The sequence below is a fragment of the Halichoerus grypus genome, chromosome 5 (genome assembly GCF_964656455.1).
Source record: "Halichoerus grypus chromosome 5, mHalGry1.hap1.1, whole genome shotgun sequence".
NCBI classification, from domain to species: Eukaryota; Metazoa; Chordata; class Mammalia; order Carnivora; family Phocidae; genus Halichoerus; species Halichoerus grypus.
The window spans coordinates 169,645,515-169,658,640 of NC_135716.1; the positions used below are offsets into that span (position 1 = coordinate 169,645,515).

A 13,126-nucleotide genomic window follows, 5' to 3' on the forward strand; every position below is an offset into this window, starting at 1 on the left:
ACAGTCTCCTTGCCCAGACGCCACCTTTCGCCGCCCCCCCGCCAGCGCCCCCCAGCCAACCACAAGCTGGAGGAATGAGGCCCCCTGGAAAAGAAAAAAAGACCGTCTCTGGGGCCTGGCCTTTTTGGGTTTCATTCCCATTAAAACAGAAACAGGTTTGCAAAGCCAACAAAAAGCTCTGGCCTGTCAGACAGCAGCCATCAGATTAAGGAGGATTTATGGTGTGTGTGACTCCCAGGGTGGAGCCAGGGTTCTGGCTGGGAGATAACATCACAGAGGCACGCCCCCACCAGCCAGGCCTGTAGGCCCCCCCCAGCGGGGTGGGACAGGTGGACCATCAGAAAGCCAGAGTTCCAGCATATTCCTCCTCAGAGCCTTCCTGTGGGAAATCAGTACTGTGGAGTGAAGAGTGGGGGACAGGAACACAGAGTGGGGTCTGGCCAGGGCTGTGGGGGTGTCACAGAGCCTCTTACCGCATTCCTCAGCCCCTTCAGGTCTGGGGTCTTCAACATGAGGGCATCAAACACCTCCTCGGTCTCCCTCCGCACATACAACAGAACTGAGAGGCAAAGGGGTGGGGTTTAGTGGTAAGGGGAGGACAGATCAGCCCGGGAATACCTCAGGGGATGGGAGAATCTTTAAAAATATTATTATTATTTTTTAAAGATTTTATTTATTTATTTGAGAGAGAGACGGCACAGAGGGAAAGGGAGAGGGAGAAGCGGGTTCCCTGCCGAGCAGAGAGCCCCTTGCGGGGCTCAATCCCAGGACCCTGAGATCATGACCTGAGCAGAAGGTAGATGCCTAACCTACTGAGCCACCCAGGCGCCCCCCAAAATATTACTTTTAACATAAGATTGATTTCTGCAGAAAGGGCAAATCCTTGCTGAGGGTCTGTACCCAGATGGGGAAATACCACCCAGCTCTGCAGGTCCCACTCAGACTGTGCTGATTTGGGCAAGTTCCAATCCCCGCTCTACCACCTGCCAGCTAGGTGACCTTGAAGACATTTTTCCATCACTGAGCCTCACTTTATCCACATGGGAAATAGAGGTGGCCCCGCCCTCTATTTCACAGAGTCGTTGGGGAATTAATGACATGACATTTTAAATACCAAGTGCAGTACAAGGCTCAATTGAAGGTTGCCGGAAGCTTTTGATCTTAGCTGCTGGTTGGTTTCTCCTTGATAATCAGCTACAGCCCCCAGAGGTTTGGGCATGTCCCCCTCTCCCAGGAAGTCACAGATTCAGGCTGTCAAAGCCAGAAAGCCAGGTATGGAAACCCAACTCTGCTCCCAACCCCCAGTAGAGAAGGCAGGGAGCTTGCCCAACATAATGAGCCTGTTGCCTTTTCCAACTGCCGCAGGATGCCCATGTCCAACAAGGCCAGAGGAAGCAGAAGCCCTCCAGCTCCATGGACCTCTCTCCAAGCACTCTGGGTGCTCCCCTGGTGCCTACCCCACCCTCAAGGTTTGGCCCAACTCCAGCTCAGAGGAGTAAGGCGGCCCCTTGTGCCCTCTCTGCTGGGACGGATGCTGCCCTGGCTGCCTGGGCCATGGTGGGTGTTTGAGGCTTTGGGGCAGGCCTCATGGGGAGCTGGGGGCTCTATGGTGGGCTCAGAGAACAGATGGGCCGGGAGTCAAGGTACCTCTCTGAAGATCGTCTTCCTTGGCCTTTTTGGAGGGCAGAGGCTCAAACTCCTCCGTGAAGGGTGAGCAGGTGCGTTTCAGAGGCAGCCTGGCGGGGGGCGGGGAGGAGGCGACAGGGAGGGGCTCGTGAGGAACCCAGGGGGATCCCAGAGTTGGAAGGGGCCCCAGAGCTCAGAAGATCCCATGAGGGCAGGCCCAAAGCAGTGGGATGGCAGTTAAAGCAACAGGTTCCGGAGTTGGGACTGCCTAGGTTCAAATCCCACTCACTAGCTGGGTGACTTGGGGGGAGTCTCGTAGTCCCTCAGGGTCCCCATCTATCCAATGGGGTGACAAAACAATGACAACAAGACTTCATAAAGTTGTGAGGCTGCAGGAGATCACGCAAACTGCTTCTAGAACCGCGTGTGGTGCACAGCAGGGCCTCCGTGAATGCTGACTGTTGTTTTACCATCGATAGGATTCTTTTTTGAAAGAATCCACTTGGCCAGGAGGCAGGGAGAGGGGGCAGGGCTGTGGGATTTGGAGTAAGGCAGACTTAGGGTCCATGCCGATGCTATGCAAGCACTGTGTGAGCTTGGCCAAGTCACTGCACTTCTCTGAGCCTCTGCTTCCTCATCAGTCAAGTAGAGCAATAACCCCTGCTTGCCCGACCTGCTGGGGCTGTGGTGAGGGGATAAGTGACCTGATTTGGTATGGAAGCCCCGCATGAAAAGTACCCCTTCTTCGGGGTGGGGAGGACACTGAGGTCAACAACAAATGAGCTTTCCCTTTTACACGCCACCCTTTCGTCCCGGCCTCAGGCCCATGAGGCCGTGCTCCCACTCGGGCAGATCTCTAGGCCAAGAGGGAAGGACGTCAGGAGGGGCCAAGGCACCGGGCCCCTCCCTCGCCTCCTGGAGTCTGGGGGGGAGGGGTGGACCCCCTGGTCGGTCCTGCGGCACAGCGTCCCCTCCCTGCTGTCCAAATCTGCACTACCATCTCAGAGGCTTCTTCTTTCCCTTTTTACAAGCATGTGTCTCGCCAGAGATTTGCCAACTTTTCACATAAAACAAACCCATAAAAACGTGGGCAGTTTCAGTGAGAAAGGAGCCTGAATCTAGCTTGGGGGCTGGGGGCAGAGTCTCCCGGTTGCCTCCTCAGTGCCCGGGCCCTGGCTTGGGGGGCAGCACAAGCAGTAGGGGGCCAGGCAAGGTGGGTGAGGAGGCCCCTAGCTGCTTCTCTCCGTACCTGTTGGAGCTGCTCTGACCCGCCGAGGGCACAGCCTGCAATGAAGAGGAAAGACATTTTCCATCACACGAGGAAGATGAGAGGGGCCCTCCACTGCTGGAGGCTTTCTGGGGGGAGGGGGCCCAATCTCTGGGTGGGGGGGGAGGAGGGGAGATGGAGTTGCAATGCCTTTCCAGCCCATTCCGCTCAGATTAAGTCCTCTTAAATGAGCTGAGATCTTGAGTCGAAAGGTAGGATCCAGCCCAGGTAGAACGAGTCAAGGGCTCCGTGGACCCAGGAGGTGCTGAAGAAATATGGCGGACTCCACGAGCCCCACCTGAGCCCCAGCTTGCCCAGAAGGGCCAGGACTGCACACTGCCGTGCAGCTGGGAACTGGGAAGTGGGAGCAGAAGCACAAAGGGAAAGGGGGGTGAGGGGAAAGGGCACTCTCTGGAACGCCCCTAAGCGCCTGGCACTGTGCTGTCTGGCCCAGGCATCACCAGTCCCATGACGGGAAGCACCCAGGCCTGCCCAAGAGGGTGGAGAGCCTCCCGAGGTAACACACCCGTAGGAGGCAGAGTCAGGATTCAGACCTCCCCGCCCCCCTAACCCAGGCTCACAGGGGCAAAGCCTGGGGGCCTCCCTCTTCCCCGCAGAGCAGCCGTCAACCTGGCCACAGGGCCCTTAATCCCATGAGAGCAGTCATCTCCCGACTTGGGGCCTCTGGCTGGGGAGAGACACCGGGGTCATGCAGCCACCGGACTACGGGGCCACAGAAGCGCTTCCGGGGCCTGGGGGGCAGTGAAGGGAGGACGGTGGACACAGGAAGGGCTTTAGGTGTCACCAGTGGCCACATCAGTGCTGACTGCTCTTTTGGTTCCACAACCTCTTACTGTTTGAGGTCAGTGCACTGAACACAGCTTGGACAGCAAGAGCTATTTCTGCAAACGTTCCCACCTACACGGGGGGGGGGGGGGGGGGGACCTCGATGGAAGGAAATAGTCAAATTTTTTAATATGGAAGCAAACTACTAGACAGGCTCTGCAATCCTGATTCCCCCACTGACCTGCCGTGCGGCCTTCTCTGGAAAATGGAGGGACAACAGTATCTACCTCAAAGGAGGGCTCCCCGGCCTGAGAGGTGGTGTAGCTGGGGTTCGCGGGCTCGGCTTCTGAAGCCAAGGTGCCTGGGTCCAAACCCTGGCTCTGCCCATGCCGTGGGGTTTGGTCTCTGTGCCTCAACGTCCACCCCACGAATCCGGGGAGAATGACAGTACCCATCTGGTAGGGCGGTAGGGAGGGGGAGAGGAGGTGGCGCGTGGGAAGCATGGAGAGCAGTGCCTGGTGCATAGTGAGCGCTCACAAGCGTTGCCATGACCACCATGATCCAGCTTGGATTCGGCCGCCATCTAATTTGGGGCTCAGAAATCAGAAACTTCCATGCGCGCCCCAAGCATGAACGTTTTGACGGTTATAAGGTCCGTTTCTTCATTGACCTTCTTCTCTTCAGTAGAAAAGGTCATTAATGTTGTATGAACATGCGTATGTTTTTTAATCCCATGGGATTCAATAAAAGCATTTTCATTTTGATGTAAAAATTATCGGACCTAAACACGTCTAAACTGGCCTGTAGTGGCCCAGTGGCAGGGTGCTCGCCACAGGTCTGCGCCGATCAGGTCCCACCCAGGGGCCGGGACCCTCTCTGGCCGAGACCCTCACCCCTCCAGGACGCTGCAGGCCGGAGAAATGCACGTTGGGGATGAACAGCACCGGCGGGGTCTCCAGGTCAGCCTCGGGCCGCAGGTACGTGGTCTCGTTGCCCCTGAAGCCGGACAGCAGGCAGCCCTTGATGCCTGATGGGAAAAGGACGGCACTGCATCTGGGACCTCTCCGTTCACACCCCCAGCCTCTGCCCTCCAGTCTCCTTCTCCCCTTCGCCCCAGGCCAGCCCAGCCCCTGGCCCATCCCCACTGACCACTGCTGCTGGAGTCGGGGCACTTGACCTTCCTCCGGAACTGCTTCCGCTCATCATCCCGCATTTTCCTTTCTGCTCCCTGCGGGGGAAGAGGGGGAAGGGGGTCACCAAGGGCCTTGGGAGGGGCTGGCTGCCTTGCATCTTAACTATGGGCCAGCCTTCCGGGGCTGCCAGCCTTCTAGGGCTGCTTTCTTCCCAGAGTGAGACCAGGAAATGGGAAAGTAGCAGCGCCCAGCCCGCTGGGCCCAGCCCCGCCCAGCCCTGTCTGAGGTCAGTCCAGGCCATGAGAGACAGACAGACAGACGTGGAGAGAGAAGAACAGACAGAGAAACAGAGAAGAGGGAAGTGGAGTCAGAGATGGACAAGAAGAAGAAAGAGAAACATGAGGGAGACAAGACACAGAAAGAGACATGGAGAGATCTTCAGAGAGATCTAGAAAGAGATCTTCAGAAAGAGACAGAGAGGGGAGACAGAAGTGCAGAGAGAGGGAGAAAAATAGACTTAGAGGCCAAGACAGACAATGACAAGCACACGGAGGAGGGAGACGTGCGGAGAGCAAGAAGCAGAGGGAGACAGACCTGCCCCGCATGGCTGGGGAGGACGCACGGGTGGGGGCTGGCCCTTCTCCCTCCCAGCCCACCCCCCACCCCAGCTACCTTGTCACAAAAGATCTTGATCTGGCAGACGGCTCGGTGCACCAGGCGCTCAGTGCCTGAGCCGCAGTCGTAGGTATCGATCTGCAGGTTCAGGGGGACTCCCTTCACCCCCTTCTGCGAGGAGAAGTCTGTGCTGAGGCAGTTGACACCGATGAACACCTGGGGACAGACAGGGAAGCTGGAGAAACAGCCTGCCCTGGGCGCCAGCCCTGCTGTCCCACAAGCACCCTGATCACTGAGCCTACTGTGCCCCTGGGGAGTGGCACCCCTGGCAGGCACCCATCACCACCTCTTTTATGGACAGCCAACCTGGTGCTCGGGGTGGCGCGCGGCCATCCCCAGGTGACACTGGGTGTGGCGAGGGCCCAGGCTGGAGCCCAGGCTCTTCAGCAGCGGGTGAGGCAGCTCCCACCAGACTGCCAAGGGCAGCCCAAAGGATCAAGGCCCTGGGAGGGAGGTTAGGGGTCCTTCGTGGGCTTTCGTTAAAGTCCAGAGCCTCATTTTTCTGCCAGCCAGAGTGAGGAGTATGGAAGGGCCATAGCCCGTTCCCCCCAGCCCCGGAAGACCACCTTCCCGCTGGCCCCGGGCCACAGGGGTGAGACCCTGCCCCTCTGCACCCTTGACCACCAGCTCCAGCCATCATTGGACCTGTCACCCCCATTTTACAGCCAAGGAAGCAGAGGCTCTGAGCAGAGGGGTGACCTGCTGATGTTTCCACATTCCAGCAGAATGAGCCCAGGCGTGCGGCCACCCGGACTTCGGTTGGGGAAGCTGGGCTCTGCCACTCACTGGCCACGTGGCTTGAGACAAGTGCTCTAACCTCGCAGAGCCTCAGTTTCCTTATCTGCAAAATGGGGTTAATTAAACCTACCTCATGTGGCTGTGAGGGCGCGTGGAGCACCTACTGGGCTGGGCATGTAGTGACCTGTTGTGAGTGTGACTGCTGGTCTCAACCCAAAGCCTAGGCCCAGCCGATGGCAGTCTGGGCTGAGTCTCAGCTGGGACTCCCTGGCAGGCTCACCTGGTGATTGTCTACCTGATTGACTCCTCCATGGGGTGCCAGGGCCACACCCCACTCCAGACTGGCCACTGTTCTTTGGGACATTTCCCTCGGAAATGATCCTGACCTGCACAGGTAGGGGTGCGGTGCCTGAGCAGCCCCCCTTCCCTCCTTGGCTGTGGGGGCCAGGCCCCCGGGCGCATGCCAGACATACCTCCCCCTCAGCCAACTCGGCCCAAATGCAGCTCCCACCCAGCTGCATGAGAAAGACCCACGCCCGGGGGCTTAAGGGGCTGTGAGAAAATCCAAGCCGAAACCCACCTCTCCCTTCCTATGAAACTCTTTCCCCCGCCTCCCTGCACCAGAGGCCCCAGCTCCTCCTCCAGCCCCTGGCATCTGTTTGAATAATAATAATCCCTCACTTTTGTGCCTCCCTTTGAGTTTTCAGAGCCCCTTCAGCTCTATTTTCTCCAGGCAGCCTGGACCGCCCCATAAGGCAAGCTCCCCAGCCTGTCCAGGCCAGAAATGCCCTTGCCATGCGCTGGACCCAACCCTGGTCTGAGAGGGTAGGCCTGGCGCAAGGAGGCAAAGGACAGGCCTAAGGTCACCCAGCCCCCGGCTCTCAGACCAGTGCCCTTTCCACAACGCCAGCTCTCCCAACAGAAAACCAAGGCACAGAGAGGCCCAGAAGCACACAGCAAGCTGGCCTTGGGCACTGAGTGGCTGGGATGAAAAAATCACCAGAGGCTCCACTTTCAGGCCTCTCCCAAGGGTCTGGCCCTGTGCCCGGCTCTGAGACATGCATGATCCCAGGGGATCTTCACTACAACCCCAGGAGGCAGACTACCGTTCCCTTCTACTGGACGCAGGAAGTGATGTAACCGGGGTTGCGGCCTCCCTTGCGGACTCCAAAGCTTCCTCCTGCAACCCTGACTGGCCTGCAAGTTGGCAAACCTGGTGCATCGGTGGCTGGCTGTGTGACCTCGGTTTTCCCATCTGGTGAATGGGTGGATGGGATTGATAACAACAGCCCCCACTGCTGAGCCAGGCTGGGCTCTACCCTTTACTTAGCACACGTGATCCTCATGTGAACCCCTCAGTCGGTGCTCTCACTGCACCCCAATTTTGCAGCCACGGTCACAGGGCTGGGACGTAGGCCTAGCCTTTCTGGAAGGCTGTGTTTCTCCTCCTCTCTCTATCCTGCCTCCTCCACGGGCACGCTCATCAAAGCAGCTGCCACAATCCTAGATCCCCACCTGGGGACTTCCGAGGGACCCAGCCCCGTCACAGCCATGCACTGACCTTGGCCTCCTCGTTGACATTCCACACGAAGGACAGGGCGTTGTAGGCCACCTCCTCGATGTGCTGCACGGTGTTGAAGTTTTCTTTGCAGTCAGCTGGAACCACAGGAGACCAGAAGGGGAGAGTCAGGAGGAAAGGGATCTGGGGACATGCTGGGGGGGGGGCAGTTAGGAGCCGGGCTACCCTCTCCCCCAAGAACCAGGCTTCAATGTGGTGGGGGAAACTGATGGTTGTGCCCTGGGTTACAGATGGGAAAACTGAGGTCCAGCCTGGGAAGCAGATGTGCCCAAACCCCGCAGAGAATCCCTAACTTGGCCGGCTAGGCCAGGGCCCTCATCACTTTTGGGTGGAGGTTCGAGTTTGCAGTGGGATTGGGACTTGGGGGGGTCTCCCAGACACGGTAGTAGTAGAAGGAGTAAGAGCAGTGCCGGTGGTGGTAAGGGCACCAGGAAGCGTAGCAGCAGCTCCGGGACTCGTCACGCCGAGCCATCGCACGGACGGTGAGCGAACCGGGGGACGGCCACCACTTACTGAACACGTCAGTATGGCGAGCCCTCAGTTAATCCTCACAGTGATGCTATGAACACTCAGTTTACAGATGGAAAGAAAATGAAGCTCAGAGATGTCTGGTCACTTGGCCAGGGTGCCACAGCTTAAAAAAAAAAGGCACAGCAAGGACTGGAGCTCAGCTTTGGCCCCTGGACACAGGCTCCTACCCACTTGCTATATGGCCTCTCAGACATGTCATGGGATTATCCCTAGTGATATCGTGTTCTCCAGGGCATGTGACTCCAAGGCAGAAGAAACAGCACTGGAGGCAGGCAGGGTAGCTGGCCTTATTCCATTTGATAGTTGAAGAAACTGAGGTCCAGAAAAGGGAGGTGACACAGGTCACACAGTCAAGAAAAGAGTGATGGAGTCAGAACCTGGAGGCCCGAGGATGGGTGGTGCCTCCCACACATCCCGGGGCCCAGGACAGGGATAAAGTGGCACCCCGTGTCCCTTCCCCAGGCCCTCTCCCTGCTTACAGAGCCCCAGAGTCCCAGCTCCCAAAGCAGAACTGCCCTGCACTGTCCTTCCAACCTTCCAAATCACACTGCAGTCTGCTCTGTTCTCTTAGGCATTTGTGTCTCAATGGGCTAAGCCCCCTACGGGGACACGCAGGCCAGTATCCCAGGGGTCTATTTATCTGACACTGCTGGGGTCTCTAGGGCACTGTTTACCCCAAAGCAACACAGAAAAGAGGCCCCTTCTTCCAGCCCACAGATGCAAATCCCTGCAAACCCCACAGTGCAGGACCTGGAGACAGGGGCCAGGCAGGAGGCTGGGGTGAGAACTAAGTCCCGCCGAGATCACAGGGGGCTGGGGAAAGGGGCAGGGCAAGAAAGACCCAATTGGGGTGTGTGTGTGTGTGTGTGTGTGTATGTGTGAGAGAGAGAGAGAGAGAGAGAGAGAGACAGGGACAGGGAGAGACCGAGAGCCAGGAACGGGGTTCTGGGGGGGCTCTTACCCACGTCGATGACGCGCTGCTTGGCAGTGGGTTGCCGTGAATGCCAATGCTTCCAGAAACGCAGCTGTTCCACGGGCACCTTCTCGTTGTCAAAGACAATCATCACCACGCTCTGCAAGCACAGCGGCCGCTGTGACCCCCAGCCTCAGGAGAGGCCCAGGCAGTCCCCATCCCTTCCCAGAGCCCTGGTCCAGCGCCCCTGCCCTTTTGCCTCCATGTCCCCCCCTCCGTGGCAGTGGCACCGGCTCCCTAGGGTCCCTGTCAGGCCGGGCTGGCCTAACCATCCTAGCCCCTTCCCGAGCTGCTCCAGGGACAACCTACCTTGACTTTGTTGGAGGACAAGGCAAGGCCTTTGCCGCCTGCCGGGGTCCGCAGGGTGATGGGGTAGAACTGGCCCTTGTTGAGGTAGGCCATCGGCGACTCCCCCGACTTGATGTGGATGGCTTTGGGGGAGCCCAGGGTGTACTCAAAGTCACTGCAGGGAGGAGAGGGGGAGGACAGCGAGGCTGAGCTCGCAGGCAGGAGTATCCCAGAGGGCAGTGCGACAGGAGGCTGAGGATGTGCTGGGGATTTACTGTGGGACTTTGAGAAATCATTCTACCCCTGGACCTCAGTTTCCTCATTTTTGGAGTTTCTATTTATGGTTTCATTGAGCCACAATCCTGATGAATAACAAATAATGGAAACCAGAGAGACCCCTGAGGGGTGACAAAGCCCCAGGGGAGATGAAGGGCAACAGAACCTCAGTTTTTGAACAGGGCTCTGAGCTCCCTGCCACAGCCCAAGAAAGAAATGTAGAAATCTGTCTCTCTCCTTCATGTGCTTTCACTCCCCTCTTTTCATTCACTGACGATGCCTGCTCTGGGGACAGTGTGAGGCTCTGTCTATAGCCTCTGCCTACCGTCCAAGTGGCCAAGGTTCCAGAAGGGCTGAGTTACCTCTTGGGGTTGGGATAGTCCTCTGGACACGGGGGTTCTGGAGATGTTTTCAGGATATCCGGGAAGAGCAGCGACTGCAGAGAAACACAATTCAAAGAGAATAAATGGCCACATTCAGGCTGCTGGGGCCTCATCCCAGAGCTGTCCCGTACAGCTGTGCAGGTTATGCAGTGCACAACTGGGACAACAGTACATGGCAGACCTGCCTCTGCTCTAGGACTTTTTATCCCAAGGATTCCAAACCTCTGACCTCCTCACTGTCTTCTCTCCTTCTGCACATGCATGCACATATCCAGGGATGCTGTGAGGGGTATGGGGGTGGGCCCTCACCTCCTGTGGGTCATCTTTGAAGGTGCTGTCAGGCTGCCAGCGCTGTGTGGGTGGCACCCCATGAATGCTCTCAAACAAGGAGTTGAGGGAGCTGTTATCATACATATCACTGGTGGGCAGCAGGTAACTGTCCACAGAGCCAGCTTCCAGCTTGCTGGGGCCAGGGGGGAGGGGAGCTGCCTTGCCCTGAGTGGGCACGGCCCCCTCCAAGCTCATCAGGTTATTCTTCTTGAGCACATCTGGGTACTCTGGGGTTTCAGACACATTCTCTGTCAGGAATTTCATGAGATGCGTGGGACTTTCAAGGGGAGCGAGGTCCATCTCATATTCCATGCCATGGTAGTACCTGGGGACAGAGGAGGGCTGAGTGAGTGCACCTCTTCTCTCTGAGGGGCGAGGGGACCCTCAGTTGGACTGGAGGGTGACCATCACGCTGACCCACTGACCCTCTTTAATCCCACGTAATGTTAGATCTTCCCGACGTGCATGAAGCAAGACAGAGTAACAGGCCAGTTTGTCACAGGGATGAGCAGGGAGGAGGGTGTCAAGAATGGAACCAAGTACAGGCTCAGGGTTGAGGGGAAAAACATCTGCTTTATCTTTTATAGTACTTGGTCATTTTAAAAACTGAAAGTTCATTTATTTCTTACCCAGAGTCAAATGTCCCCACCTTAAAACAACTGCACTGAGTCATCTACACAGTGTGGGGGGGGGGGGCAGGGGGAGAGGGGGAGTGGGTATTACTGTTAACACAGTACAGTTAATATATGTTGAGAAAAAGGTCTGGAAGGGTATACTCCAAACTGTTAAGCGGGGCAGGGGAGTAGGATTACAGGAAACTTTTACTTTCTACTTTATATATTTTATAGAGTTTGAATATTTTATAACAAACGGGTATTACTTTTGTCATCAGAAAAGCTAACAACATGTTTAAAAATTAGTTTTCAGTAAAGTCCCATGCACAACCCTACTGTTCCTAGCACGGAGGGGCCCTGAGCCAGCAGCATGAGCCATAATGCCTGCCTTAGCAGCTTGGATTTTCTGGAAGGCAGAGAGAAGCCCAGAAGGTTTCCCAGCAGAGGCCCTACATGGTAGGTGGGGAGGCGTGGGGGAGGAGGGGGGGGGAAGAGTAGAGAAAGGGCAGGGTCCCTCTAGTACCCATCTGGCCGTGAGCATGGCCTGGGCTGCCTTCTAGGAGGGGAACATCAGCGCCCCGAGGCTATAATGCCAGGCAGAGGCCCAAGAGAGCCAGAGGAAAGAAGTACCTGAACCCAGGTGTCCCCTTCCCCAGGCCAGGTCTCCCTCCCCGTGAGACTGCAGGGAGGAGGGTTTTGGAGCTAGGACAGAAAAGCTGCCTTCCGGGCTTTTCCTGGACCATGGCTTTGAAGTTTGTTTTCAGTAAACTCCAGCCCACATGGCCTGCAGGCTCTCTAGTGGAACAGGGTCTCATTATGACTTGGTGAGCCCTAGTCTCTTGCCTTCAGACTCTTCCCACCTTAAAAAAAAAATATTTTAAAATACCTTTTACAGTTGCATTGGTATAAAGATAGGTGTAATCCAGGTTGGATTATGTTCATTATTTTCTTCTGATTTTAAAATAAATTCTCACTTCCATGGGCCCCTAAGAGTCCTGTGGGCCCTGGGCACTGAGCCTTCTGTGCCCGATTGTTAAGAGCCCAGAGGTGGAGGGGAGCATGAGGAAAGGGGCCGAGATGGTGGTTGAGCAAACTTCACCTCTTTCCTTGGTCGTTCCGGCCCCCAGTGCTGGAGGACAGGATCCGCTTCTCCTTGGGGCCCTGAGTGGAGAGGAAAGAGGGATTTATGCATTTATGGCAAGATCAACCCCCTCGGGCGGCCTTGGCCAGACAGAGGAACTACCTTGGTCACTGGGGGAAAACCTGCCAGTCCTTGGAGTTGGCTGGCCATTAGTTAGTCTGAGTCCCAAGTTAGAGAGTGAGAAGAAGTACCCCAAGATTAGCTGTTAGGCATCCTGGAATTCGAAGTCAGGCAGATCTGGCTTAAGTTCTAACTTTACCACTTAAAAGTGTTGTGTGACTCTGAATAAATGACTTCACCTTTCTGAGACTCAGTTTCTTCATATGGCAAGTGGGGGATTATAATACCTACTTCAAGAGTATTTGAAGATTTACTAGTAAAAATAATGCTTGCTAGTTTTTGTGGGTTTTTTTTAAGATTTATTTATTAGAGAGAGAGAGAAGGGGGGTGGGGGTGGGAAGAGGCAGGAGACGGAGAGAGAAAATCTCTAGCAGACTTCCCGCTGAGTAAGGAACCCGACATGGGGCTGGATCCCACAACCCTGAGATCATGACCTGAGCTAAAATCAAGAGTCGGATGTTCAACCGACTGAGCCACCCAGGTGCCCCTTGCTGGTTTTTAAGATTTTATTTGTAAGTAATCTCTACACCCAACATGGGGCTCCAACACACAAACCCAAGATCAAGAGTTGCATTTTCTCTCAACTGAGCCAGCGAGGCGCCCCTTGCTTGCTGTTTTTTAGTCTAGTACTTCTTGTGCACTAGGCCCTCTACTAGGTACCTTCTA

General features: G+C 56.2%; 1 protein-coding gene across 3 annotated transcripts in view; it reads right to left on the minus strand.

Moving 5' to 3' along the window:
* Positions 1 to 13,126, minus strand: part of GRHL3 (grainyhead like transcription factor 3) — a 33,380-nt gene that overhangs the window by 6,043 nt on the left and 14,211 nt on the right. For 2 of the 3 annotated variants that reach the window (XM_036088998.2, XM_036088996.2), the window contains exons 3-14: positions 12,299 to 12,360; positions 10,565 to 10,910; positions 10,235 to 10,308; positions 9,618 to 9,771; positions 9,297 to 9,408; positions 7,787 to 7,881; positions 5,485 to 5,643; positions 4,829 to 4,907; positions 4,573 to 4,706; positions 2,876 to 2,910; positions 1,648 to 1,736; positions 474 to 559 (exon numbers count right to left, since the gene is read on the minus strand). In XM_036088998.2, coding sequence (XP_035944891.1) covers positions 474 to 559; positions 1,648 to 1,736; positions 2,876 to 2,910; positions 4,573 to 4,706; positions 4,829 to 4,907; positions 5,485 to 5,643; positions 7,787 to 7,881; positions 9,297 to 9,408; positions 9,618 to 9,771; positions 10,235 to 10,308; positions 10,565 to 10,910; positions 12,299 to 12,360 — 1,425 coding nt within the window. Of the gene's footprint in view, positions 1 to 473; positions 560 to 1,647; positions 1,737 to 2,875; positions 2,911 to 4,572; positions 4,707 to 4,828; positions 4,908 to 5,484; positions 5,644 to 7,786; positions 7,882 to 9,296; positions 9,409 to 9,617; positions 9,772 to 10,234; positions 10,309 to 10,564; positions 10,911 to 12,085; positions 12,275 to 12,298; positions 12,361 to 13,126 lie in introns of those variants that run through there. The other variant, XM_078073632.1, reaches the window with a different exon arrangement.